Raw genomic sequence first — 25,985 nt, 5'->3', positions numbered from 1 at the left:
AGCACCATCCAACAGATGTGTTGGCAAGAACGTGGTGCATGCCTCCTTTCAGAACACAACATAACCTTCTTTGTTTTCCTGTGTGTGTGTGCTTTCAAGACAAACAAGGTTAGCTGATTCCGTTTCAGTGATCCTTTCACAAAGAAAGAGTTGCATAATTAATCTGTTATAAAACATGGACTGTAATGTTGATTAGCAATCTCTTAAACTTTGTTTCGACCACATTTACTCGGTCTTCACTATAAATAACAGCACACTGAACTGCCAAGAAAAGTGTTTGCAAGACATGCCCATTGGTTTTGTCTTCCCACAACCAAGATTGTTGGTATTCATGTTTTGAATAGTTCACGGTTTGTTCAAGTGATGCCCGTTGTTTTAATTTGGGAACTATTTATTGGGTTGAAGGCTGTTCCCCTAAACATACCCACATTACACCAGCTATATTTTCCCTTTGTTTGTTTTATTGTTTTGTGTATTTGTTTATTCATTATACGATCCCATCACATTCTGTATTGATTTCTACGTTTTCTGAGTACAGTTTACATTATGCAACAGTGACAATAAATACAAGAAAATATTTCAGATTTCTTTAGCTATGTGACTGCGGTTATGCGATTGCTTCACTTTCGCGCCGGTTTGTGTGTGATTGTGGTGGAGATGCATTTGCTTTGCGTCAGCTCGTCAGCGTCCTGTTTGTTCTCCGTTGGCGCTGGCCAGTGACAGTCGCTCCCTCTCTTCCCCCCTCTCTCTGTCCCGCAGCCCAAACTGCTCAGACCCACGCTGCTGGCGGGCGAGGAGCTGATGATGGACGGCATGAGGGTGCACCTGATTTCGGACGGGCGGGATGAGGCCACGGGGGCCATGGGCGGCCCACCCCTGCTGCCGGCCGAAGGGGCCATCTTCCTCACCACCTACCGGCTCATCTTCAAAGGCACCCCCAACGACCCCCTCGGTGGGCCCTGCAGCGTTACTTTCATCCATTCATCCATTTAGTCATTCATCCATTCATTTATGAATTCATGCAGCCTCCCTCTCCCCCTTCCCTTGCTGGGCATCCCTGGTCGCCCCTTAGGCGCTAACTGACTGTGGTTTCTCTGGCTTCCGTCCTCAGTGGGGGAGCAGGTGGTGACGCGGTCCTTTCCCATCGCCTCTCTAACCAAGGAGAAGAAGATCTCCGTCTCCCTGCCGATGGACCAGTTCATCCAGGAGGGCCTGCAGCTGCGCTCCTGCACCTTCCAGGTAAAATGGAGTCCCGTCTCTCTTTATTGCTACACTTCATGGAGAGCAACGTTGTTGCAGTGTGGACCCAGGCTAAAATCTTGCCCTCTTTAAACCATGACCACTGTTGGAACTGGAAAGGAACAGGAAAGGAAAGGTACTATGGTTAGCTTAATCAGCTATGTGAGTGGGCAGATTTACATTTACATTTATTCATTTAGCAGACGCTTTTATCCAAAGCGACTTACATAGGTTACAGTTCTGTGCAATGTTATCCATTTATACAGCTGGATATATTTACTGAGGCAATCATGAGTTAAGTACCTTGCCCAAGGGTATAGCAGCAGTGTCCCAGCGGGGATCGAACCTGCAACCTTTCAGTTACGAGTCCTGCTCCTTAACCACTATGCCACACTGCCGCCCACTTAGCAGATGGCAGCTAAGTAAGCTTAATCAGCTGTGTAAGTTGGCAGATACTGCATCCTCCAGCACCAGGGTTCAGCCCCTGGATTTACAGGCCCAGCCTTATATTTCGCTGTGAGATATGTCCATGCAGTCCCAGATTCCTCTTGCATTACACGCCCCTCCCCCACCCTTCACAGCTGTGCACACAAAAGGAGGGCTTTACAGTCCTAGATGCACCAAACCCCCACCCCCCCCCCTCCCCTCCCCCCCCACCAAACACGTGACATATGTATCTAATAAATTATTTAAGAGCATTTAATGCTTTTCCATTTGAGGAGGTATTGCAGTTTCTGCACTTTGTGCAGAAATTAGATTCGCAGTATCTCTCAAGTCACTGCCCTCCTCTGGTGGCCCAAACCATGTGTGAGAGGCCCTGACCCACGTCCTTTCTGTCTTCTGTCCCGCAGCTGATGAAGATCGCCTTTGACGAGGAGGTGGCCTCCGACCTGGCCGAGGTGTTCCGGAAGCATCTGCACAAGCTGCGCTACCCGCAGCACGTCCAGAGCACCTTCGCCTTCACCGTGGGCCAGTCCAGCAAGATGGTGGTGGAGCACAAGGGCAAGGACAAGAACCAGTCCCTGAGGTAGGATTGGGTGTCTGCGCAGCCACGGACACTGATACCCGTCGCCTGTGCGGTGATGCAGGGCGACAGGAGGCTGTCAGCGGAGGCCTGTCTCCCTGCGCGAGCTCCGCTCCGAGTGTAGCTCTGCTGCTAAAGCCAGGAAGCCCTATTCTTCATATGTGGCGTCTTTAGTGTTTTTGGTGTCATGTGCAGGGCGGTCATATTAAAAGCCATAATTTCTCCTGGAGCCCCTTTTCAGAATTTATAGCATACTTCAAGTCTTCCTTCCTATTGGGCAATTCTGGAACATTCTTGCCTTTCCTTTTCACTTTTTCATTTCCAGCAAAGCATTTTATCTTGCAGCCCTGTCTGCATTATTTATCTTGCAGGTAAATAAATCCATATAAGAAATGACTGTGGTGTGACCCTTTCAGTTAACGTAGCACCATACATGCTTTTGAATAAAAAATAGCATATAAAAGAAAATGGGAGGTCTGCCCTTACAATGAAATGTTTTACAGTTAATTTGACAAAGGCTTTGTCTCTGTGGTCCTATTCACTATTCAAACGCAGGCCCTCTCTCTATCTAATTAATAGTGGCTCAGGTCAGTTTCAGTGAAGGTTGTTTGACTTGTGATTATTGTGGTAGTTATTACTCTGTAAAAAAGTCATCACTGAAGGAAATTTAAGGAAACAAAATCTTTCAGAGTTTAGTCTCAACACCAGTGTCTAAATGGTGACACAGCTCTATGAACACTGAAAAAGAAATTACCTCAAACAGATAAACTCTTGACTTGTAGTGTAAACACACTTGTGTCTACATCAATAATTAGCAATGCATTTAGACAGCTTAAAAGGCATTTAGACAGCTGCACACTGAAAGACCACTGTCAGTTTTGGGAGCAAAGCATATCTTTTGTAGGCATAGGAACCCCAATGATAATACATGTGCCTCTGTGTGTGGATTTGCTCTGACAGTTTTCAGCTATGTTTCCACTCTATTTAGCGTTCTTGTCATTTCCTTTCCCAGACTCACTGTCAAACACAATATGGAGTGAAGAAAACCCAAATGCTTATTTTACAGTGATGAAGACACACTTACATGTATCTGCGCTGATAAGACACCTATTGACCTATGAGAAATTCTATTTGCTATTCTGCTATTCTGTCTCTAGTTCATGCTGTCCTTGCTGGCTGGCCTTTGACCCTACAGAGCGCTGGTAATGATTTCAGACTCTGACAGAGCCAACGTCTCCTGCAGTCTGGCTGCTGTCTGCATGCCTCCAGCGTGCCTTTGATCTCTGTGACCTCCCTCTGCCTCTCGGCCAGGTCCCGTTCCCAGTTCACCTCCCAGACGATCTCAGTCGGGGAGCGAACGGGAGACGCGGCTCCCATGCGCTTGGCCCCCGCTTGTGGCGGGAAGGCGTAGCTCGTACGACGGGTGCGGTGTGGGGCAGAGTAAAACATGTCCATTGGACACCCCACGTACCCTGTGGGGCGAGACGCGAAACTCGGCATAATCTGGATGCAGTTGTCTGAAGCGTTTGTGTCGATGTTGCGTTCAAAGTATGCTGAATCTTCCTTATTTGTGTTACATTATGTATTTGCTTTGAATACATGCCCTAATCCACAATGACTTATTTGTATTATATATGACTGATTGTTCATTTCTGCAGCTGAATATGTTAAGAAACTGATATTGGTCAAGGGTATAACAGTCGTTGTGTTTCACAACCTTTAACCTTCTGGCTGAGAGCCCACTGCATCACACTGCTTCAGTCCTGTTCCTGGCGGGTGCCGACTGATTCGTGATGCCTGTCTCTCTCCCTCTCCTTCTTTTTCTCTATCCTTCCATCTGTCCCGTGCAGAACTCTGTCCAAGAACCTGGTAAAGAGTGCCAAGAAGACCATCGGGCGACAGTACGTGACCCGGAAAAAGTACACGCCGCCTACCTTCGAGAGCAGGGGCAGCCTTCAGCCCCAGCTGGACGAGGACGAGATCTCTGGTACGGCTCCGCCCACAGCCCTCTTTGACCGATGTCAGCAAACATCCATTTACATTTACATTTTGTCACTTAGCAGACTTTAAGGACGCAAGGACAGGACCATCCACACACAACTGGAAGCCAGTGTCAAACAAAGCTGAGATACAGTACACAAGTGCAACACAATATACCTAACAGGAGCATACCATGCCAACACAATCTCAAAGCATACCTTGAATTAAAACCTCCATATGTAACAGATGGGTTTAGATGCATGTAGTTCATCGACTTGAGAGGCTTTGTACAACAAGGCTGAGAAATGAGGCTACTGCAGGCTTCCTGTCAGTGATATTGTGATTGTCTTCCTTTAATACAGTGTCATTTTATTAGAATGAAAATGACTGTGGTAGAAGAAAGGTTTTACAGGTAGCAGCATTGGTGAATTTCAGTTTTGAATTGTCTTTACTAGTTTTTACGGATTTTTTGCAGTGATCTTTATATCTTGTCTTTCTTTGCCCTGAATTCAACATTGTAACAGAAAATTATGTGGGTAGATCATAGCTATTAGCTAAGATACCATGGTGTAATCCTAAATGTTTATTTGGTGGTCGGATATTTAGTTATTAAAATGGTACTTCTGTGTTGATAGTTAAGTTTTAGGCTAGCATTAAGGTTGTTTTGTCAGCATCTAGCTAAGCTTCAGTAGGTAGTTGTAGCACCTTGAAGATCGACTCTGTCCTAAGATGGGTATCGGTTGGCAGAATTAAAATTGTCACTTGATTTTACACTACACTGTAGTTATCATCAGAGGTTCTACCATGTGGTTTGACTTTATTGTAGTATAATTGAAGCCGTTTTATTAAACCCTGTACAGAGAAGTTCACTTTGTGGGTTTTGGACATGCAAGGCAAAGCTGCGGTTCACTTCCTCGTGCCCCGCCCTGTCGGATCGCGTTTCATTTTGCAGGGGGGGTTCCCCTCAAGCCATTTGCACTTAATTTGACTGAAAGGTTGTAAATCACTCACTCAAACCCTTTTTGCATTGTAGTCATGTTGTGTCAGGTTTCATGCAGGTAGCGGCTAGGGATTTGCATATTTCAGAGGGGTGTGGACTTTACTTGCGGAACGTAATATACAGCAAAAGAGGAGTGGACTTTGGATTTTGTTCGAATCAGCCACTCTTCTCTGTATTTCACATTATATTTTTAAAGTTTTTATGGGTATTTTTGAAGGTGTTTTTATGGGTATTTACCACTGGGGGTTAGCATCAGTGTGTACATATACCCAGGTAAATAATATTCATATGTATTTATAATGGTGGTCAGTGGCAGGTAGTGTAGTGAACACAGCTTAACAGTATCTTACATGCCCTGCCTGGACTTCATCTGTTAAACAGTCACACCTGTGGTCATTTGCATGTGGTTAAATGTACGGTCCTCTTGTGCCCCAGTGTCCGAGGAGCTGGACCAGAGCTCTCTCACCCTGTCCTCCACCATCAAGTCGTCGGACCGGCAGACCATGAGCAGCGTGGTGGAGCGGGCCTGTTGCCGGGACTACCAGCGGCTGGGCTTGGGCACTCTCAGCAACAGCCTGACCCGCTCCAAGAACGAGCCCTTCCGCATCTCCACCGTCAACCGCATGTACACCGTGTGCCGGAGGTACAAACCGCGCCTCTGCTCCTTTTTCCACATGGGGAGCGGACATTATGACCTGCTCCTGTAATGGCATAACATACTGAGCGTGAGGTGTACACAGGCTACTGCACTAACCTGGCCACTTCCATTAAACCCTAACTCATCCACTAACCCTGCCTCTTTCTGTAATCCCGCCTCTCAGTCTAACCCAGCCTCTTACAACTCCGCCTTTTGTATCAGCTCAACCCCTTACCATAACTGCCCACATTAATCTACGCCGAACCTTTAATCTAACCTCAAACCCAGCCCAACCCAGTTATGTGATTAGACATGTATGCTCTAATAGCTGTGACACAGCACTTTCACTCTTTGGCAGTACGCATACATTTTTGGTAAATTTTGCTGTTACTCCCCTCTTAATGTCAGTATGATCTCGTTATTACTCGCAGAAGCTGCCCGGTCTCCATTCTCTCTGGTGCGTTTAGCGGCACCTCCGTGTCTCCGTGCTGAGTTTGCGTTTTAACCCCTTCTCCTCCCTCGCTCTCGGTGCAGTTACCCCGGGCTGCTGATCGTGCCGCAGAGCGTGCCGGACACCACCCTGCAGCGGATCTCGCGCTGCTACAGGCAGAACCGCTTCCCCGTGGTGTGCTGGAGGAGCTCCCGCACCAAGGCCGTGCTGCTGCGCTCCGCCGGCCTGCACGGCAAGGGCGTGGTGGGCTTCTTCAAGTCCCCCAACGCCCCCACCGCAGGTAAGCAGGCATCCTACACCTGGGTCTGTCAGTCTCCCAACAGCCCCCCCACAGGGGACCAGCCAACCCACATCTGAGTCAGTCAGTCTCCCAACACCCCCACTACAGGGGACCAGCCAACTGACATGACGGTCAGTCAGTCCCCTAATAACCCCACTGCAGGTAACCAGCCAACCCACATCTGAGTCAGTCAGTCTCCCAACACCCCCACTACAGGGGACCAGCCAACTGACATGACGGTCAGTCAGTCCCCTAATAACCCCACTGCAGGTAACCAGCCAACCCACATCTCAGTCAGTCAGTTCCTCAACGACCTCCACCACAGGTTACACCTGAGTCATTTTGAGATCCTTTGATTGACATCACTGCCACCTCCCCCCTCCCCCCACAGGCCCCTCCCAGGCAGACTCCACCAGCCTGGAGCAGGAGAAGTACCTGCAGGCCATCATCAGCTCCATGCCCTCGTACTCAGAGGCCAGCGGGAGGAACACGCTGAGTGGCTTCACCTCCGCCCACATGAGCAGCTCAGGTGAGAGCTTCACATAAACACTTTACCGAATCACAGCTCAGTACAGCACAGCTGCCAAGCCAGCAAGAGACTGGATGAAACAAGAACTCCACGCGCAAGCAGAGCAGTCAGTTGATTATTGATTGCTTGCTTTGTTTCAAAATTGCCACTTAGCCACTTGCGTTCAAATGGACATGCAGGGATTGAAAAAGCAAACTCCTGCATGTGTAATTTTCTGTGAAAGCATACAATAAAGGGTGAATTTGATTTTTGAGCCTGCTGGGCTCACTGATGTAACCCGCACCGCGCGAGGCGGCCTTTTTTCTGGAGCGCGGCCTTGACCCTCTGCTTCTGTGTTTGTGGGCTCCAGACTCGTCAGACAAGCTACGGCAGCCCAAGATCGGCGCCCTGATGAAGCAGGTGATGGGGAGCAAAGAGGACGTTCCCGGGACCTTCAGCCGAGGAGGTGAGAGCAGCCGCGTTGGTCTCACAGACCAGCTCCTTTCTTTTGTCCCGGTTGTGAACAGGTCAGGGTAAAGTGAGGACACGTTTTTGGGAAGACCGTCCACTGTTAATCGTGAGTCACCCTCGCCTCATCCTTCATCTCACATTGAACGCTTTTGAACTCTAGCTTCATATCATCACAAGAGCATTTCCTTATTTGCCTTGTCACACTGTCAGTTCTAATTCCTTTGATTTTGCAAAGCAGGTGCAAACACGTTTTCTGTTTCAAATGCTTACTTACGAGTACTCCCCGCCAGGTGCCAAGAGTGGAGGATTGGTTATAGTTTCTGCCCAATCGGAGATGGGTACTGTGGGCAAAATGACCTGCTCTGGTTGGTCGGTGGTGGGGACAGTTCTGTGTGGTTGCACTGAGCAGCTGCATTGTGGGTAACGGGCATCTCTGTCCTGTTCAGCCACAGTGCATGGTCAGAGGGCGAGGGTCATCACCCTCTCCCAGACTAGAGCTTCAGGGAAGACCCGAAACTCTCCCAGAGGTACAGTAGATCGAGCGGGCCCCTCCCCCCTGGCCCGGAGAGAAAATCTAACCAACCGGTTCTCTAACAGCGACGTCGGCCTGTCTGAGCCGGCGCCCACGTCCCTGTCAATCATTGTCTAAACTAACCTTGTGTTGTATCCCCTTTTTTTTGGTCCAGCCACCAATCAAACGGCCTTTTAACGTGTTTGTGCTGATCTGCAGGCCCAAAAAAACTCCCACGTTGTCCCACGTCTGATTGTTGTTTTGTGTCTGATCTTTCAGATTTCCTGGGCCAGAAATGGACACTTGGTTTTGTGTGATCTATCTGTTTTGGTTTCTCAGCAGCGGAGCGTACTTGCGCAACTCCCCAGGGAAATTTAAAGGGACTCTGAAAAAAATAGCAGACCCTGTCCCCCCGCCTCTAGCTCCTGTGTGACTCTGCTTGCTTTGGGCATTTGCCTTACACAGCGAGCGGTCTACTTCAGTTTCACACTGGCGCATTACAGGGTCTGACATTGCACTCCCTCCACTGAAATCACGGAACAGCTCTTACACAATGGAAAAACAAAGACCTATTATGTGTAGATAAACACATTAAGCGTAATTTTTTACCAAGAAATTCACGGTTCATCGCTTTCTCAGCTGGGGTTATGACGGTCGTTTTGGCTGTACACAGGTTGCACGCATGTCTGTATTTTGGGCCGTGACAGGGGCAGCCATCCTAGTAAAGGTAGTGTCTCTTTTCTTCTGACTGGCTGCCCAAGTAGCTACTGTAGTGACAGTGTATTTCCACTAGAGAGAGATGCACATTTCCTTTACGTACAGGGCAGCCATAGATTCTGACCATTAGGGTGTCATAGATTCTGACCATTATGTGCTAGCTGAGTGCCATTTGACCTGTGATAAGAGTACGTCTGTCCTCCACACTGCCTGAGAAACTGAACGCACTTTGTTTGTTGTTTCTTTCTGACTGGTGAGGGGGGGTGTTGTGGGCTGGGTGATGTTGCTCCGCTCTGAGCGGCAGGCAGAGACAGCCCTGTGCCTGATGCCCGTCTCGCTCGTGTGTCTCCCAGGGAAGTGGGGCAGCATCCGCGGCAGCGGGCGGATGAGCGTCTACAACCCCGACGTGGGCAACCGGCTGGCAGGCAAAGAGTCCCCGCAGGCCAACGGAGGCCCCCCCGAGGCTCACTTCCTCCGCCAGCAGAGGGCGTACCTGTACATCATCGGAGACAAGTCCCAGCTCAAGGTGGCCCTCCCTCTTCACATGCCTGTGTGAAATAAGAGCAGATCTGGGTGATGGTCTAGGGAGTTCACGCGGTACAATGATTATAGTACCAGGCCTTACACTACAAGGTTGTGGTTGTAGGCGGGGTAGCAGTGTGGCTCAGTGGTAAGGAGCGGGGCTTGTAAACAAAAAGTTGCTGGTTCAGTTCTGTGCTGGGACAATGCTGTTGTGTCCTTGGGCAAGCTGCTTAACCCACAGTTGTCCCAGTACATGTCCAGCTGTGTAAATGGATAAAACTGTAAGTCGCTCTGGAAAAGAGCACCTGCTAAATGACAATAATGTAATGTAATGTTATGAGTCCTGAATTGATCTGCTGATGTAATCTAGAGCATGGTGCTCAATGCAGCTGTAGTAATGACACTGTTGAACAGGGCTACAGGATGTGAGCGGGATAGTGTTGTAAGCACTGTACATGTACCTGGGGAAATCAGTGACTGAGGGGTGACAGACACCCCTGTGCCTAACCCCCGGCGTGTCCCCCTGGCTGCAGGGCACCAAGCAGGACGCCTTCCAGCAGTGGGAGGTGGTGCCCATCGAGGTGTTCGACGTGCGGCAGGTGAAGACCAGCTTCAAGAAGCTGATGAAGGCCTGCGTCCCCAGCTTCGCCTCCTCGGACCCCAACATGACCTTCTACCGCTGCCTGGAGGAGTCCGAGTGGATGTGCCTGGTAACGCTTCTGTTCAGCCATTTAACACACTTAACTGTAGAGCTTAACACATACACGTTACTGAACTTCACCGCATTTTACTGTAGAGCTTCACACATAAACTTAACTGAACTTCACCTCATTTTACTGTAGAGCTTCACACATACACTTTGCTTTACGTTTATTGTACAGTAATTTATTGTAGAGCTTCACACATACACCTTTCTACACTTTACTATAGAACTGACCACATACACTTTAGCTTTACTGTAGAGTTGATCACATACACTTTACAAAAAGTCTGGAGGTGACCAGTAGCAGTAGTCTTGTGGCTGCCACAGTGACCCGCAGTGACCCTGTCCTGCGTTTGTGTGCCTCCGCAGCTGCATAAGGTCCTGCAGGTGTCAGTGCTGGTGGTGGAGCTGCTGGATACAGGCTCCTCAGTCATGGTCAGCCTGGAGGACGGCTGGGACATTACCACACAGGTAACAAACCGTTTACCAACCGTTTGCCGAGCCGCATGACGAGCAGCCGATGACCGAGTCCAGTTTCACCCCGGGATGCATGCCAGTCGAGGCACTAGGCGTGTGACACAATAGTAATATTGAATTTTGCTAAATCAGAAAAGGCTGAAATGATCTGTGGCCCTGAGAAGATATCCCAGAATCAGATTACCTTGTGACTTTGATTAAAACTAGTTAGAATGAAGCAAGCATTTTTTTTCCAAAAAATCATGTCAGTGGAATACTTGCTTTTTTTTTTTTACCAAACATTGTATTTTGAGTAAGATTGACTTTGTGAATTGTATGGTCAGCTGAGTGTATCGTCTCATGGCTGCAAAGGCTGCAGTGTCATTCTCCAAATCTGATCAATGTTTGATTATAACAGGTAGACCCAATGAGTACTTTAAATAGATATTAAATCTCTCATTAAACGTGAAAGTAAACCACAGGTGTATGTCCCTTGGGTTGGTTTTATAATGGGGCAAACCTTAGCTGTGCCTGAAAAGGAAATTTGGCTGGAGGCCGTTTCTGGTCCCCAAAGCCCTGGTGCTGTTGCCCTCCCCCTTAACGCCGCGGCCGGGTCGCGCAGGTGGTGTCCCTGGTGCAGCTGCTGTCGGACCCGTACTACCGCACCTTCGACGGCTTCCGGCTGCTAGTGGAGAAGGAGTGGCTGTCCTTCGGCCACCGGTTCAGCCACCGCGGGGCGCAGACCCTGGCCAGCCAGAGCAGCGGCTTCACCCCCGTATTCCTGCAGTTCCTGGACTGCGTGCACCAGGTGAGGCCGCACACCAACCGGGTATCTGTGTGACTGTGTGAGTGTGTGTATGTCTGCACATGTCCGTGCGTGAGTGCGTGGGTGCACACATGCATGCGTGTGCGTGTTTGCGAGTTCTCTGTGTGTTTTTGTAAATGCCTGCCATACCGTGGTTTTTTTTATGCGGGTCTTTTCAAACGTAGGCAACTTGACTTCCACACAGGTAATGAGTGCTTATTACTAACGGTGTATTTCTTTGCTAGCTCCTTAAAGTTACTGAACTAACCTGTCATATGAACAGTCAGTAGTATCCTTGTCCTTCAAGGGGGACTTCTCTTCAGTGCATATTTTATTATGCAACACAACCCGCTTTTGCTGCTGTGAAATCATGATCTTTTTCCTTAGCAGTACATGTATGGTAACACAACCTTTGTTAAGATACAGACAAATGAAACCTAATCTTATCAAAGGTGCATCAGAATTTTGATATTTGATATTTGAATATCCTGCTAGTCAATATGCTGCTTGGGCAGGTCTCTGGTTAGTTATCATTTAACATGTACATGTAATTGGAGCTTTGAAATTTATTTAAGCTTTCTGTATGAAGACAATGAAAATGCCACCCCAGGCAGAGTCAATAGTTGGACACGCCAAGCACACATCAGGTCAATGACCTTTACAAGTCTGAGTTATAAATGCTTGGGGTGTCAAACCATGTATTTTCCCTGTGTTCATTTCTCAGAAATAAAGAACCACCCGAGCTTCCTTTTATGTACTGTGTACCTGATGAAATTTTGAAACTCAACACCAAGGGTGCTTGTATGTATAAGTGTAAGAAAGACACACTTGAACAAAACAATCCACAGACACTCTTGTGACATTATCCAGTGAAGCTGGGAGACGGAAATTTTACTTGAACCAGCAAGTGCAACACTGTGGTGTATCATCAGATGCGGTCCCCTCTCTCCTCAGATTCACCTGCAGTTCCCCATGGAGTTTGAGTTCAGTCAGTACTACTTGAAGTTCCTGGCCTACCACTATGTGTCCAACCGCTTCCGCACCTTCCTGCTGGACTCAGACTACGAGAGGATAGAGCTGGGTGAGAGGCCTGAATCATATTTGTTCCTCATATTCATTGCATCAGATTCTGCAGGTTTCTGTTAAATGTGACACAGCTGTGAATATTATGCCATTATAACATTATGCCACTGCCACGTGGACTCGGACATACAGCATCACTTTTGTTGTACATTCATGTGATGTTGGTGCTGTGTCTCGGAAGTTGGAAGAACAAGGTAGTCATGTTTCAGTTTTTAAAAAATGGTAAGTTCTCATGCGTTATGGAATGGTTGTCGAACGTTGCTCCAGTGTTACAGCTCTGCTGTTGCGTTCTCTTCTGGGAAGGGATTTTTTATGAACTGTTTCAAATGCAGAAACGCCTGCTTGAGCATTGCCCTGTGTAAAGTGGGCGGCAGTCTAGCATAGTGGTAAGGAGTAGGGTTTGTAAACAAAAGGTTGCCGGTTTGATTCCCCGCTGGGGCACTGCTGCTGTACCCTTGGGCAAGGTACTTAACGCAGAATTGCATCTGTAAACATTCAGCTGTATAAATGGATAACGTAAAAACTGTAAAGTGTGTAAGTCAGTCTGGATAAGAGTGTCTGCTAATCACCGATTCTCAGTCCTGCTCCTGGGGGCCCTCTGCTCCGCATGTTTTCCATCTTTCCCTGCTCTACCTACCTGACTGAACTCATCAGTGGCACTTTTGATTAGCTGAGCACACATGATGAGAGCACGTTAATCACACTAATTTCAATCAGGTGTGTTTGGAGCAAGGATAGATGGAAGATGTGCAGGACAGTGGGCCTCCAGGAGTAGGATTGAGAAACACTGTGCTAATTGACAGTTATGTAATGTAATGTAAAGTGGATGACTTCTGTATTCTGCCTGGGGCTACAGTATCCTGAAGGTTAAGATGTCTAAGTAGTTTGCTGTGGCGTTGAGCAGCCGTGATCTTGAATGACCACAGTTCTGATTTGAACTGTTCTGACTTTTCTTCCGCGGTACTGATTGATGAAGTGACCCTGTGTGTTATGAGCCGAACAGACTCAGGTTTGCTTAGGCTTGGTCTGTCGCTTGTTGTGTATGCGTCACTGCTCAGCCACTGTGCAGTACAGCCAGCCTGCAAGTAGGAGACTGGTCTAAAAGATGTCCTCATGTCCCCTGCAGGCGTGATGTACGAGGAGAAGGGCGAGAGGAAGAGCCAGCAGGTCAAGTCTGTGTGGGATTACATCGACCGCCTCAACAAGAAGACCCCCATCTTCTTCAACTACATGTTCGCCCCCGAGGACGGCGAGGTGAGGCTCTTAGAACCTTTAAAGATACAGAGTGGCCAGGAAGTGCAGCGCTGTAGTGTAACACAAGAAGCAGCCCCATCTTCTCTCAAATTCACCTGCAGTTCCCTATGGAGTTCAGTCAGTACTACCTGAAGTTCTTGGCCTGCCACTACTTGTTAATTCTCTCGAGTGTTATTTGTAGCCATTTTAACTGCTTTCTGTTAGTCAAGACAGCAGAATGGTGTGTTGCTCCGATAAGGCCAAGACAGAAAAACATGAATCCAAATATGATTTTTTTTTTGTCCCCCAAGCACTTTATTTTGAATAAGATTTTAAATTTGTACTGCCAAAAATGACCAAAGATACTGAGTAAAATGAAGATGGTTTCTTCCCTGCATTGTGGGCTGGCTGTTCCATCACCAGGAACATTCAGGTCAGCAGTTTTAAAAAGTTGTACTTACCCTGGCCAGGAAGGAATGTGGAGTGTGTATTCTCTCTTGTGGTGATCACTCTCTGGTATGACGCCTGCGTGCTCATGCTGCCCCCTGCTGTCGAGTCCGGTTACTGCAGCTCTGTCCCTTTGCTGACCCAGGTGCTGAAGCCGTACAGCAACATCTCCAACCTGAAGGTGTGGACGTTCTACACAGAGGAGATGCTGTCGGAGGGCCCCTCCTACGACTGGGAGCTGGTGCAGGGGCCGGCGCAGCAGGCCGAGGAGGGCGAGAGGCCCGACACGGCCGCGCCAAAGTCCCAGCGCCGGGTCGTCTGGCCGTGCTACGACAGCTGCAGCAGGGTGGTGCCCGACGCCATCACCAAGCTCCTCCAGGTCGGGCCCCGCCCTCGCTGACCCCACACACACCCCACTGAGCTACGCGCCCCGCCCTCTCCCGCTAAGCAGGGGATTACAGCAGAGTTTAAAGTGCATGCAGCCGGCCCCCTTAGCCAAACAGCGCTCTATTCTTGTTTCGTAACTCAGTTATGAATCACGACTTGCACGCAAATGTTTGGTCCGCAGTCAGCGTCGGGAGAGTTCTTGCATGCAGACGGCCATCTAAAAGTCTTTTGTTGTTTCTGAAGCGGATAAATCGATCCTTTCTGTCGCAGATTTTATCGGTTCATAACAGCATTACTGGTTGAAGAGGTTAGAGGCTGAAATTATAGTTACTTTTTTTATTTAGGAGACTTTACCTCTTTCTGTGCCAGATCAGTGCTAAATTAAAACTTTCATATCTTATCTTCATTTACGCTGTAGATGACCTTGTTCAAGGAGTCTTACATAGTTTAACTTTTACATATTATCCATTTGTAATTTACTGAAGCAATTCAAGGGTAGGCAACAGCTGTGGCCCTGGGATTTGAACCAACAGCCTTGTAGTTACTGGCCTATTTCACCCTACTGCTCCTTCTGATTTTGTACAGAGTTTTCACAGAATTGGCTGGAAATCAGATTGTAACAAGGCAACCACAGACTCATGTCTGTAAGTGTTTGTGTACGTTGGTGTTGAATGTGTTCTCGAATGTCTTCCAGGAGCTGCAGACTCTGGAGGTGGAGCTGGGACAGGTGTCTGAGAAGTGGAAGGACACCTGGGACAAGATCAAAGCCACACAGCGCACAGAGTCCAAGCTGGAGAGCAGGGTGAGCACCTGCATGCTGTTGCGGGGGGCGAATCTTACTGTCTTTCACCATTGTGCCTGTAGAGGGCGTTCTGCAGCAGGTTTACTCTAAGCCATTGATCAGTAGTTTGGTCAGCCTTGTAATTCAGTTGTTAAACAGAAATGAGCAGTGATGGGACAGCATGTCCTTGGTGTGTTTACAGCTCCCTTCTTCAGTGTAGCACTGTCTCCCCCTGCAGGCCTCCCTCTCCAGCTCGCTCCTCATCTCCTCCACCCTGAGCCACCAGCGCCGCTCCCAGGGCGTGTACCTGCAGGAGGGCGGCATGGGCTCCTCCATCAGCCTGCCGCTGGACGCCGAGGGCAGTGCCACCGCCATGCCGGCCGGGGGCCTGACCGGGCGGCCCAGCACCAGCACCCTCTACAGCCAGTTCCAGAGCACCGAGAGCGAGAACAGGTGGGTACCCGCTCCCCCAGGCTCTGTCTGCAGCGTAGGCCCAGGCCTCCCTCCCCGCTCAGCACAGGGCGTAGTGCTTCATCGGCCCTGTCCTCTCCCTCTCGCCACCAGGTCCTTCGAAGGCATCCTCTTCAAGAAAGGCGCCTTGCTGAAGCCTTGGAAGCCACGCTGGTTTGTGCTGGACAAGACCAAGCACCAGGTAACGGCACACTGACTGACGACGAAGACGATGATGATGATGAATATGAAGGATAGCTTTCACTGGCAGCTCCTGACCTGAAGGCCTCAACTTCATGGACATCATTACTCAATTACAAAATGGAATAATGATTTTAAAAACAATAAAATGTAGTAATAGTAACATACTGTAAAATGTTAGGAAAAAAATGTATTTAAATATATTTTGCCTGTTGTTTGGTGCTAAGTGGTATTTTCAGGACATATTTAAAGCTTTTTTTCCCATTTGCATTGAAAGTATTATCATTTAACACTCCATTCAGAGTGATATAATTATGGTGATCAGAATGGCGCTGCCATTTTCTCCCTGTGGGACGGTCACATTAGATAAAAGGTGGAGTTGGGCTGGGGGTGCATGTGCTTGGGTTGGTGCTCTTCCTCCGCTGCCGGTGTCACTCACAGAGCCGGCCTCCCTTCCTCCCCGGCCTCCCTTCCTCCCCGGCCTTGCTTCCTCCTCCCTTTCTCCCCTCCAGCTGAGATACTACGAGAGCCGGCAGGACAAGGAGTGCAAAGGCGTCATCGACCTGGCGGAGGTGGAGTCCATCACCCCGGCCACGCCCACCATGGGGGCGCCCAAAAACATCGAGGAGAAGGCCTTCTTCGATGTGAGCGCGCTCATCCTCCTGGGGCTCTAAGACTTTGACTCGGCTAGTTATCTTTCAGATAAGCTCTTAGCTCGGCCATTGTCTTTTTCCGCCTGTCTATTTCCACTTCGTGCTTAGTGCAGCCACTAAATGGGAAAAGAATCATGTGAAAAGAACTCGATGGTCAGACATGACATTGGCTGTGTCCAGTTTCCTATAAAGGAAACTTTTTAGTGGGTTAATCTCACTGAATGGTTTGAATAAAGAACAACCATGGCTCATGATCTTCATAGTTCTGTAACAAGCAGTTGTATAACCAATTTGAATACGGCTCCTCTGCAGTTGTACTCTGACTGCAGTTGTGGTTCACTGTGCAGTTGAATGCTGTTCCTTTGAGTTGTTTTATGTCCACGACGGCAGTGTAGCGTAGTGGTAAGGAGCAGGACTTGTAACCGCAAGGTTGTTGATTCGATTCCCTGCCAGGGCAGTGCTGCTGTACCCTTGGGCAAGATATTTAACCCAGAATTGCCTCAGTAAATATCCAGCTGTATAAATGGGTATCATTTAAAAAATTGTAACCAATGTAAGTCGCTCTGGATAAGAGCGTCTGCTATAAATGTCAATAATGTAATCTAATGTAATGTAATGTCCACTGCAACAGGTCAAGACGACCAAGAGGGTGTACAACTTCTGCGCCCAGGACAGCACATATGCCCAGCTGTGGATGGACAGCGTGCAGAGCTGCCTGTCTGATGCCTAGGAGCTGACGATGCAGGAAATACGGCGTTCTCACCACAGGGAGGGAGGGGGCGCTGACGGACCACTCCGCTGGCCAATCACAGGACCCCTCGGCTGCAGCAGAGAGACGGAGGGGGCGGGGCCTGGCTGGGTCACCTCAATCAGTATTGGTGACATAGAACTGACGATGTCACGTCACCGCGTTTCAGTGTTTTCTCTCTCTCTCTCTCTTTTTTTTTTTTTATTTTTTTTAAAAAGTCCGTTCTGAGGGCAGTTGCTGTCGTCCTGCTGTTTTACAGCGGCCCTTGTTCGTTACTGTCGCCGAGCAGCACCTTAGCAGATGGCCGTTTACTCCAGACCCTTGCCGGGATTAAAAGCGCGGCGACTGGTTGTGCAGGATTGACAGGCACTTTCTCTTCCCTCACGCCCAGCGCAGACCTGCAGCTGGCATTCCACCGATGGGACTTTCTCACACTTCGGAAGGACTACAACCCCCACACTCACCTAGCCATGTAGTGGATTTTGACTTCCTGCAACACTCCACTCCAGGGATGAAGCGGCAAAGGTTCCTTCAGCAGGAGGCTCTCCATTGGCCCCGGGCTGGGACGGTGCATGGCAGGGGAACCGCCCACCTACTCTATGCCCATTGCACTTTAACTCTGGGAGGACAGAGCCTCTCCCCTCACCCGATTCTCCTCCCTCCTCTGAGGATGAGGGGCGGGGTCTGGATCCCTTCATCACTCCAACATGTATGCAGCCTTGAACTAAAAGCCCACTTGCCCCCCCTGCCCCCCCCCCCACAGCACTTCCTTAGGGTTGGAGCGGGCAGGCAGATGCAGGAAGTCCTCGGAAAACTGTTCATGAAGGAATACATAGTGAGCCTTGTTTTTCAGTTCTGTTTCTTTGTTTTTTTTTTTTGGTCGTTTTGATTATAACAGAAGAGAGTAATCCTTTCTCTTTCAGTCTCTGAAGCTCGTTTGCCCTCGTAATCTACCACGCAAAAACGCCAGTTTCAGCATTCTGCTCCTAGTCAAGTCAGCTGATGAGAGCTTTCCGATGTTTGTTTGATTGTTTACAAAGCAGCTATCGTCAGTTGTTATATGAGTTCTTCCTATACTGTTATAAAAAAAAGAAACCACTATTAATATTCAAAACTTAAGGGATGCCGAAGGAAAACGAGGGATATATTTTGGTGGGATTATTAATTCATATGCAAGAACAAAAAAAAAAAAACCAAGATGAATGAAGCAGAGAAAAGAGGGTAACTGGGGAAGCCCAGAGCTAGAGTATACCTAGGGTTTGTTTACACCACACGGCGGCGAGAGGAGCGGCCGGCTGCCATGACGACCAAGCGCCACTTCCTGGAAACGGAGACTGTCCTGCCCCCTCCTGCCTGTTAGGTCATGGCAAAGATTCTGTCAAAATCAGTACAGCTGACACACTTTTTAATTCCTCCGTAAGTAGAGGATATATACAGGGGGTGAAAGATGAGCAAGGTTAGCTGCTGTTGGAGATTGTTCAAAGGCAGTGACTGCTGGCAGGTGTTAGTGGGATGCCGGTCTACCAGGGTGAGCGTAATGGAGTAATTGGATGGGAGAGACCCTCTCCCAAGCTTCTGCACACATGTGAACGCAGGCCAAGACAACCTAACATTTCTGCACCTTCAGCTCTCAGCCAGCAGAGGGCAGCGCAGACACCTCTCACGGGACCATGGCTCAACCCCCGACTGTACATTCAACACAATTGTACATTAACCAATGAGCAATCAATCGTAGCATTTTAAAATTAAAATCAGAGCAAATCCAAGATGCCACTTTCCAGCCATATGCGAGTATCGTATTTTGAACGCGACACAGATACGAGTGGTTATTTGTCCCATGGGAGGTGTTCCCCACAGGGGGCAGGAGAGACCGTTTCGTGGGGCTTTCGCCCGCGGGTAGCAGCAGTGGTAGCTCAGGGCCGAGGCAGCTCCCCCTCTCACCACTGTGGTCTTAACTCACAGCCAGTGTTTTAGCCTAGACGCTGTTACGTTTCCTGTGTAAAGCTTTGTATATAGTCGGTTCTATGTTGTCTTGCAGAGCTTTTTTTTTTTTTTTTAAGAGAGAGGATATATGTGTGTGCGTGGTGAGGACGTAGAAACGGGCACTCCCCCGCATTACGCTTGTACAGACCTTTTTAGTTCTTCCAGTTTTTTTTATTTGCTTTTTTTTTTTTACCACATTTTCCAGTTCTCTCTCCTCTACTAAAAGAGAGCGCGTTGCGTGCAGATTGGAATGGAGGTCCTATTGGAATGCCTCAACCGCAGACAACTGCCTGTCACCTGTACGCAAAGCTTCTGTCAGTACCGGTCCCACAGCTCAGATATACCCATCCAGGAGAGTATAGTGACACGCCCTTCCTTGTGTGACATTAACCATCGTAGCAGAAATGAAAACTGACTGTATCCATTGATACTTATCATCTCACTGATACTCCATGCTAGTTTAGACTTCTCATCTTGCGCAGATCAGAGGAAGGGATGGGTTACGTACAAGTGAATGGAATGTGTTACAGCCTTTAATCTCTGTCTGCTTTTCCCTCTGAGAGGGTTGGCTGACATGACAGATGATGCTGGAGTCCTCCCCCTTCATTAGCAGTTCCAGTTCCTCCACTTCCTGGTCCTGAGGGAGTGGCTTTTGTCACAGAGGTTGTGTGAGCACGCCCCTAGGTCACTGGTCATCCTCACAGACACGATCACCCATTGAATGGATTCAGAGCTCACCCACGTTACCTGCTCAGTTCAGAGTTCTCAGGCCTTTAGTATTAGAGTTTCATCCAATTTCATTTCCAGCTGCAGTTGAGTTTGGTTAGCATTTGGTTGAGAATTGGGAGCTGGGAACCTGGGAGCCCGCTTGTTAGGCCAGGTTGCTGCTGGGAATGGTTGATGGGCCAGTAGGGGCAGTCATTCTTCTGGACCAAGCTGAAAACTACTGTTCCCGTACAGTGTCTGGGACACTGTGCTGTAGGAGGTGTCTTTCAGATGAGCTGTTAAACTGAGGTCCTGACTCACTGTGGTCACTTAATATCTGATAATTAGAAAGATACTGTGTAACATATTACCAAGTAGTTTCCTCATTGCCCTGGATAGATTCCCAGTCTGTCATGAGACATTCTCTCCATCTCCCAATTAACTAGTTTAGTAAATCCCTCTCACCTCTGTCAATGTGTGGTGAGCATTTGTAGTGTGAAGTGACTGCCATGTAGTAACCAGATGGGAGCCACAGATACTGTAGGTGGTGGTTGTTCTCACTGTAAATCCCTTATTACGAATGCCTTTCATCTTATTACTAGTATTCAGTAATATTATATTTAGTTTTATGGTTCATACACATAGTTTACTTTCAGGTCATTTATGAAGCTAGCAGTGCTAGGCTTTTTTCTTTGTAAATTTGGGGTCATCTTGCAGTATCCCAGACACGAAAACGGTTTTATTTGGTTGCGATTTTCTGTGCGATGTACTGTAGCTTACCTATGGTGCTGTTGCCTGTATGGAGCAGATTGGGTGTGTGCTCCATCAGTAAGCAGAACAGAGACCTGAACAGGAGAGGACTCCCTTCACTGCTCACAGCTAAGCCCTTAACTTAGAGAGAGGCGGCCACTGGACTGGACATGAAGAATCGGCTTCATTTCTCTGCGGTTAATAAACTGAACAAGGACAAGACAGTATTAAAGACAGCCAGCGCTTTATTCCACAACAGAGGAGATAACTGGAAAATGTGTCAAGTGATTGTTTTGAACCCATATTCACATGCGGTCCGACACACACGCGCACACACAAGCACCCACGGACACACAGCCACCGCCGTGGGGAAAAAAAACACGGCGTCTCTCCCAGCTACTAGACCGAAACATAAACGTTCGTCCTGATAAACTATCACATGTATATACAATTCAAATTTTTATGTAACGTGCGGTAGTAATTTATTTAACTTTGTTTCACGTGTAAGGAAGCTAAAAAAAAAGAAATTGCCCTTTTAAACATCACTTTATTTTCGAAGTAGAAATCCAACATGTGCCATTGTTTACTTCCGTATTAACACCGCTGTTTTGTTTTTGTTTGTTTGTTTGTTTTAAATTTTTCCCGTCAAATTCTACTCAAAATTAAATCGTGATTAAAGGAATAACATTATCTGATACAGTAGTCCTTGCTTACGTGTTGAGGTTAAGAACAGATAACAGTAGGGTCTTAGGGGGTGACGATAGGCCGTGACGCAGCGTTACTTGGGAACCTCTGGCGAACCGGGCTGTCCTTCAGCAGCGACAGGCAGCGGGTTCAGCTTTCCTCACCCCTCTCCATGTCATGTCCCAGAGGTTCCCGCGCTGTCGTTGCCATTAGATACTTTGATTATTCCCACCTTCTGCAGCGTTCACCAGGAAAAAAAAAAATATATAAAAATCTCATTTCCATTTTTTTTTTAGGTTTTGTTTAGTTCATTTTGACTGTTTTTTTTGTTTGTTTGTTTTTTTTTCTTTTTCTTTTTTTCTTTTTCAGAAATCTCCTGAACCGGGTTATGTTGTCAATCATGTAATATATATATTTTTTTTAGGATTAAACAACAAACATCCTGGGTTTAACTGTGTGGTGTCGTGTGATTCTGTGCTTGTGTTGCGGTGCGCTTGATTGTGTGCTCTTAAAGCCTGTGTTTCTGATCCACTACATTATTACGTTACATTCATTATAGTCTTATCCAGAGCGACTTACATAGGTTACAGTTTTTGCATGCTGTCAGGTTACACGTCTGGATATTTACTAAGGCAACTGCGGGTTAAGTACCTTGCCCAAGGGTACAGCAGCAGCGCTCCAGCGGGGAATCAAACCAGCAATCTTTCGGTTACGAGCCCTGCTCCTTAACCACTGTGCTGCACTACCGCCTTAATCCCTTTCTCTCGCAAACACTGAGCATGCACTCGGGCCAAATTTGCATTGCCGTTGCTATTCAAAGACAGATGCTTGATAAGGGAGGCCACTTTAACCTACAGTATATGCGAATGCTGTCTCTCTCAGTTCCAGTGGGTGGTGTAAAACCACCTCTGGGGTCACAGTCTTCTCATACTTCTCAGTGGCGCGAGGAAACCTCATCGCAGACTTAAACTGACTCAACAGTAAACACTTTTACTTTTGATTGCAGTAGTACTAAGGCATGATGTCCTTATTTAAAGCTGTCATTCCAGGCATATCAACCTCATTTAAGACCTAAGAAGTGCCGAGCTGCTGTTACCTCGTAGCGGCTTGAATAGTATTTAACCGCCTATGGTGAAACCTGCCTGCATGAAACTAAACACAAATAAAAGGGTCTGTAAGATTGTTGTTGTTGCTGAGATTATGCCCATGTCTGTATTCGATATTGCATCATTTTCCCTTGTGAAGCCTCTATGAAGACAATCTAGTGTTGTTCACATCTGTTCAGTGCTGGAGGCCTCATCTCTAAAAGCGGGCCAGGAAAAGGAAGACCAGTGTAGATTTAGCCACAAGACCAAAGGTATGTGCGTGTCTTACCGTGGAACCAAACAATAGCATTCCGGCTTCTTAAAGCGAAGAGATGATGAGAATCAGAAACAGGAACATAGACGCCTTAATTGTTACCATGCTGAACAGCGGAAACTCTGTTGATGAATCATAATTTCATATGTCATATCATAAGCATCATACCTTTGAACTGGGGAAGGAATTGCAGTTGTTTTGGGACCAGAGCATGTCCTGCTTTTCACCCACAGATAGACCTGCAGTACCCACCGATCCATATGTTGTCTGGATGGGGTAAGGGGTGGCACGCAGCAGGAGATGAGCCCATCCAGGTCAGTGAATCTGTGGAATGTTTTTCTCCTGGTGACAGACTAAGGATGTGCTTTGGTTCCAGAATACAGGGTTTGATTCAAGTTGTGACAGAAGGTAGGAACGTGAACGCTAAAAGTTTCAAAGGGCAAGAAATAACGTCATGTTTCATTTTCTGTGGTGTTCCCCTTTAATTAACGATGATTAACAATAATTAACTTGTGCTGGTGGAGAATTAGTAAAAAAAACAAACCAAAAGATTTTACTTTTTTAAAAAAGTGTTTAAATGGTTTATTTCTTCAGGTTCAACATCGTGAAGTGTGCAATTAGCATCTATGGTCATAAGTACATTTATTACACAAACGCGTGCTGTAAGATGGGCTTTAGGGTCACAGGTTAGGATCCATCGCTCTCTTTGTACCACAGTGTCTCTCATGAATTACACAGACCCAAGAGAAATGCTAATGAATTGGAACACCAATTCGCATGGCCTCAGGAATTAGAAATACCACTGGGATCAATTCAGCCTTTAAACAGGAGCGCTGAATTTGCATTACGTTACAGACCAAAATTGTGACCAAAATGATGAATTATGTAACAATAATAAGGTGAAGCTCACCTTGTAGAACCTTGTAGAATCTGTTGTACTGTTTTAAAGGTATGTTTGTACTGTTAGAAAAAAAGTGTGATAAATGCATTACTATGAACTGGATATGACTACTTTTTAAAGTTGCAGAGTAAGCAGGTTAATATGGTAATTAGCAGCCAGGTTTGAAATTATTTTGAACTTATTTAGTAATGGTTATTGTAATATTTTCAGTTTTTTTCAGTTTATGTAATTTTCTTACTGAGCTGGTATACAAGGAGCAAAAGTAAGAATCTTACTCCAGTGTCCTTCACAATTTGAAGTTGTCATACTTAGAGAGGGTGTTTGCATACATTTCTGTTTACTAACAGCACAAACTGCCCTTACAGTGAGAAGCTGTCTTCATTTTCCTTAACAAAAAGCAGTCTTACATAAAAGGTTGAAAACATTCGCTATGTGTAAAAAGCACTGTGCACTGTAATAATTCACATGAGTGTGGAGCCTGCGTCTGTCGCCTCTCGTTTGGACCACACGTGTCTACAAGTGAGGGTATGGAACGGTTGTGGCTGTCAAGAACGTGACTTGTCAGTTTGGACTGGAATGACCTGAGAGAAAAAGGTGAGTGGTCACATTCATGTGGAAACCGGAGGGAAAAAAATGAGGGCCGACTTGACAGTGACAGCTATGGAATCTGGTTCAGTTAGCTGTGGAATCCTGCGAACTGAACTATAGTAACCCTGCTGCCTGCAAACCATTCATCTGTCCAGCTCCCATTTTCAAGCTCAGAAGCTGGAAACTAACACTGTGTCGTCAGTTATATTCTATTGTGGATCCTTTACTAAAGGAACTTCTATTACATCCGTTAATATTTGTAACTGAAGCCTTTTGTCTTGTGGCCGTTCATGGAATTGCAGCCTTGACTTGTTGTTCCAGCTGGCACAACCCGCGGACGGCTTCATCAGTTGGCGAATTTAAGAAGCCACGCCGTAATCGACCTCTTTTCTCTCAGACGGATATCATAAATTATTGTAATGAAGCATAGGATGTCAAGGTGCTTGAGTATGCATGAGTGAGTACGCACAAAGGCTTGCAGTCAAAGTACCATCCGCATGCTGGAGATAAAAAAAAAAAAAAAAGTAGCGATTGCCATGCTATCAGAAAAGCCTTCTGACGAGGCGCCAAGTGCAGCCAGCCAGTTCACCTCAGGTCTGTTGGGGGTGGGCTTTCAGACTGGAGAAGACATCCATCCGCTGAAGAGAGCCAGGCTTCCCTGGCTTTCCGTCCTTCCTTTCGATTACATAGAATGAATGTCTGTGATTTTTTTTTTTACTTGCTGGAACACATTGTAATTCCCTTTAAAAACTGAATGGTCCACTCTGGTTCAAAGTGCTGTTCACAGGCCTAGTGGAGCTTCCCACAAGATGGCTGGCTTTCGCCAACAGATGCCGTAGCAGGGTGGGGGCCTCCCAAAAAGGCTCGGATTCAGCGCTGCCAAGGCTGCACTCGGGGTCCGTGTTTAGCTGCCCGGCCCTTCCAGCCAGGGATGGTGCCCGCTCAGACAGCACACCCCCCACCCCCACACCCCGCCAAATTCCAGCCTGTGTGTGTGGGCGGGCGGGGGGGTCAGAATCCGTGCTGCTGGCAGAGGGCGTAGATGAGGTCCTCCATGGGGGCCGTCTCGGCCGGCTCCAGCAGCTGGAACTCCCGGCCGAAGGTGACGAAGTGGGCGAAGAGCGTGTTGAGGTGCGGGTGCATCCGCATGTGCACCACGTCCCAGAAGTGCGCCCAGTACAGGTGCGCCAGGGTGCGGAACAGGTACAGGAAGATCCTCTGCACCAGGAAGACGTAGCCCCTGGGGAAGACGGAGCCTGGGGAGCACACAGGGACAGAGAAGGCTTTGCTCGCTGATCTGTTGACCATGCGGTGTAGACCACTGATTCTCAATCCTGCTCCTAGGGGCCCCCTTCTCTGCACATTTTCCATCTTTCCCTGCTCTACCTACCTGACTGAACAGTCATCATGCCCCATCAGTGGCACTTTTGATTAGCTGAGCACACCTGATTCAATCGGGAGCATGTTAATCACACTAATCAGGTGTGTTTGGAGCAAGGATAGACAGAAGATATGCAGGACAATGAGCCTCCAGGAGTAGCATTGAGAATCACTGGTGTAGACAATGTAAGGTCACAGGGTTCAGAAGCCGAATGGTCTATAGTACCTCTACCTCAATCTCTGCCCCCTAACACCTGCTACTTGTAGTACTCTGTTTATTTTATGTGTAGTATTACGATGTTTTGGGTTCTGTGATCTAGTGACTGATGTATGGTAGTAGTACTTGGC

The 25,985-nt window shown here is 47.6% G+C and overlaps 2 protein-coding genes across 2 annotated transcripts in view; one reads left to right on the top strand and one right to left on the bottom strand.

The window, feature by feature from the left end:
• sbf1 (SET binding factor 1) overlaps nt 1-18,480 on the top strand; it is a 63,921-nt gene extending 45,441 nt beyond the window's left edge. The window contains exons 22-42 of the mRNA XM_036517531.1: nt 760-952; nt 1,112-1,239; nt 2,091-2,266; nt 4,114-4,250; nt 5,679-5,886; nt 6,415-6,611; nt 7,003-7,140; nt 7,490-7,585; nt 8,037-8,117; nt 9,172-9,344; nt 9,874-10,050; nt 10,413-10,514; nt 11,122-11,307; nt 12,259-12,385; nt 13,514-13,641; nt 14,213-14,446; nt 15,149-15,256; nt 15,474-15,688; nt 15,800-15,887; nt 16,399-16,530; nt 17,171-18,480. Of these exons, the coding sequence (XP_036373424.1) occupies nt 760-952; nt 1,112-1,239; nt 2,091-2,266; nt 4,114-4,250; nt 5,679-5,886; nt 6,415-6,611; nt 7,003-7,140; nt 7,490-7,585; nt 8,037-8,117; nt 9,172-9,344; nt 9,874-10,050; nt 10,413-10,514; nt 11,122-11,307; nt 12,259-12,385; nt 13,514-13,641; nt 14,213-14,446; nt 15,149-15,256; nt 15,474-15,688; nt 15,800-15,887; nt 16,399-16,530; nt 17,171-17,269 (3,123 nt within the window). The 3' untranslated portion in view covers nt 17,270-18,480. The remainder of the gene's footprint in view (nt 1-759; nt 953-1,111; nt 1,240-2,090; nt 2,267-4,113; nt 4,251-5,678; nt 5,887-6,414; nt 6,612-7,002; nt 7,141-7,489; nt 7,586-8,036; nt 8,118-9,171; nt 9,345-9,873; nt 10,051-10,412; nt 10,515-11,121; nt 11,308-12,258; nt 12,386-13,513; nt 13,642-14,212; nt 14,447-15,148; nt 15,257-15,473; nt 15,689-15,799; nt 15,888-16,398; nt 16,531-17,170) is intronic.
• Nucleotides 18,481-23,292: 4,812 nt separating this feature from the next.
• LOC118770306 (serine/threonine-protein phosphatase 6 regulatory subunit 2-like) overlaps nt 23,293-25,985 on the bottom strand; it is a 60,528-nt gene continuing 57,835 nt past the window's right edge. The window contains exon 25 of the mRNA XM_036517903.1: nt 23,293-25,513. Within this exon, the coding sequence (XP_036373796.1) occupies nt 25,269-25,513 (245 nt within the window). The 3' untranslated portion in view covers nt 23,293-25,268. The remainder of the gene's footprint in view (nt 25,514-25,985) is intronic.

Source organism: Megalops cyprinoides, chromosome 23, assembly GCF_013368585.1.
Source record: "Megalops cyprinoides isolate fMegCyp1 chromosome 23, fMegCyp1.pri, whole genome shotgun sequence".
Taxonomy (NCBI): domain Eukaryota; kingdom Metazoa; phylum Chordata; class Actinopteri; order Elopiformes; family Megalopidae; genus Megalops; species Megalops cyprinoides.
This window is presented reverse-complemented; position numbering and strand designations above follow the sequence as displayed.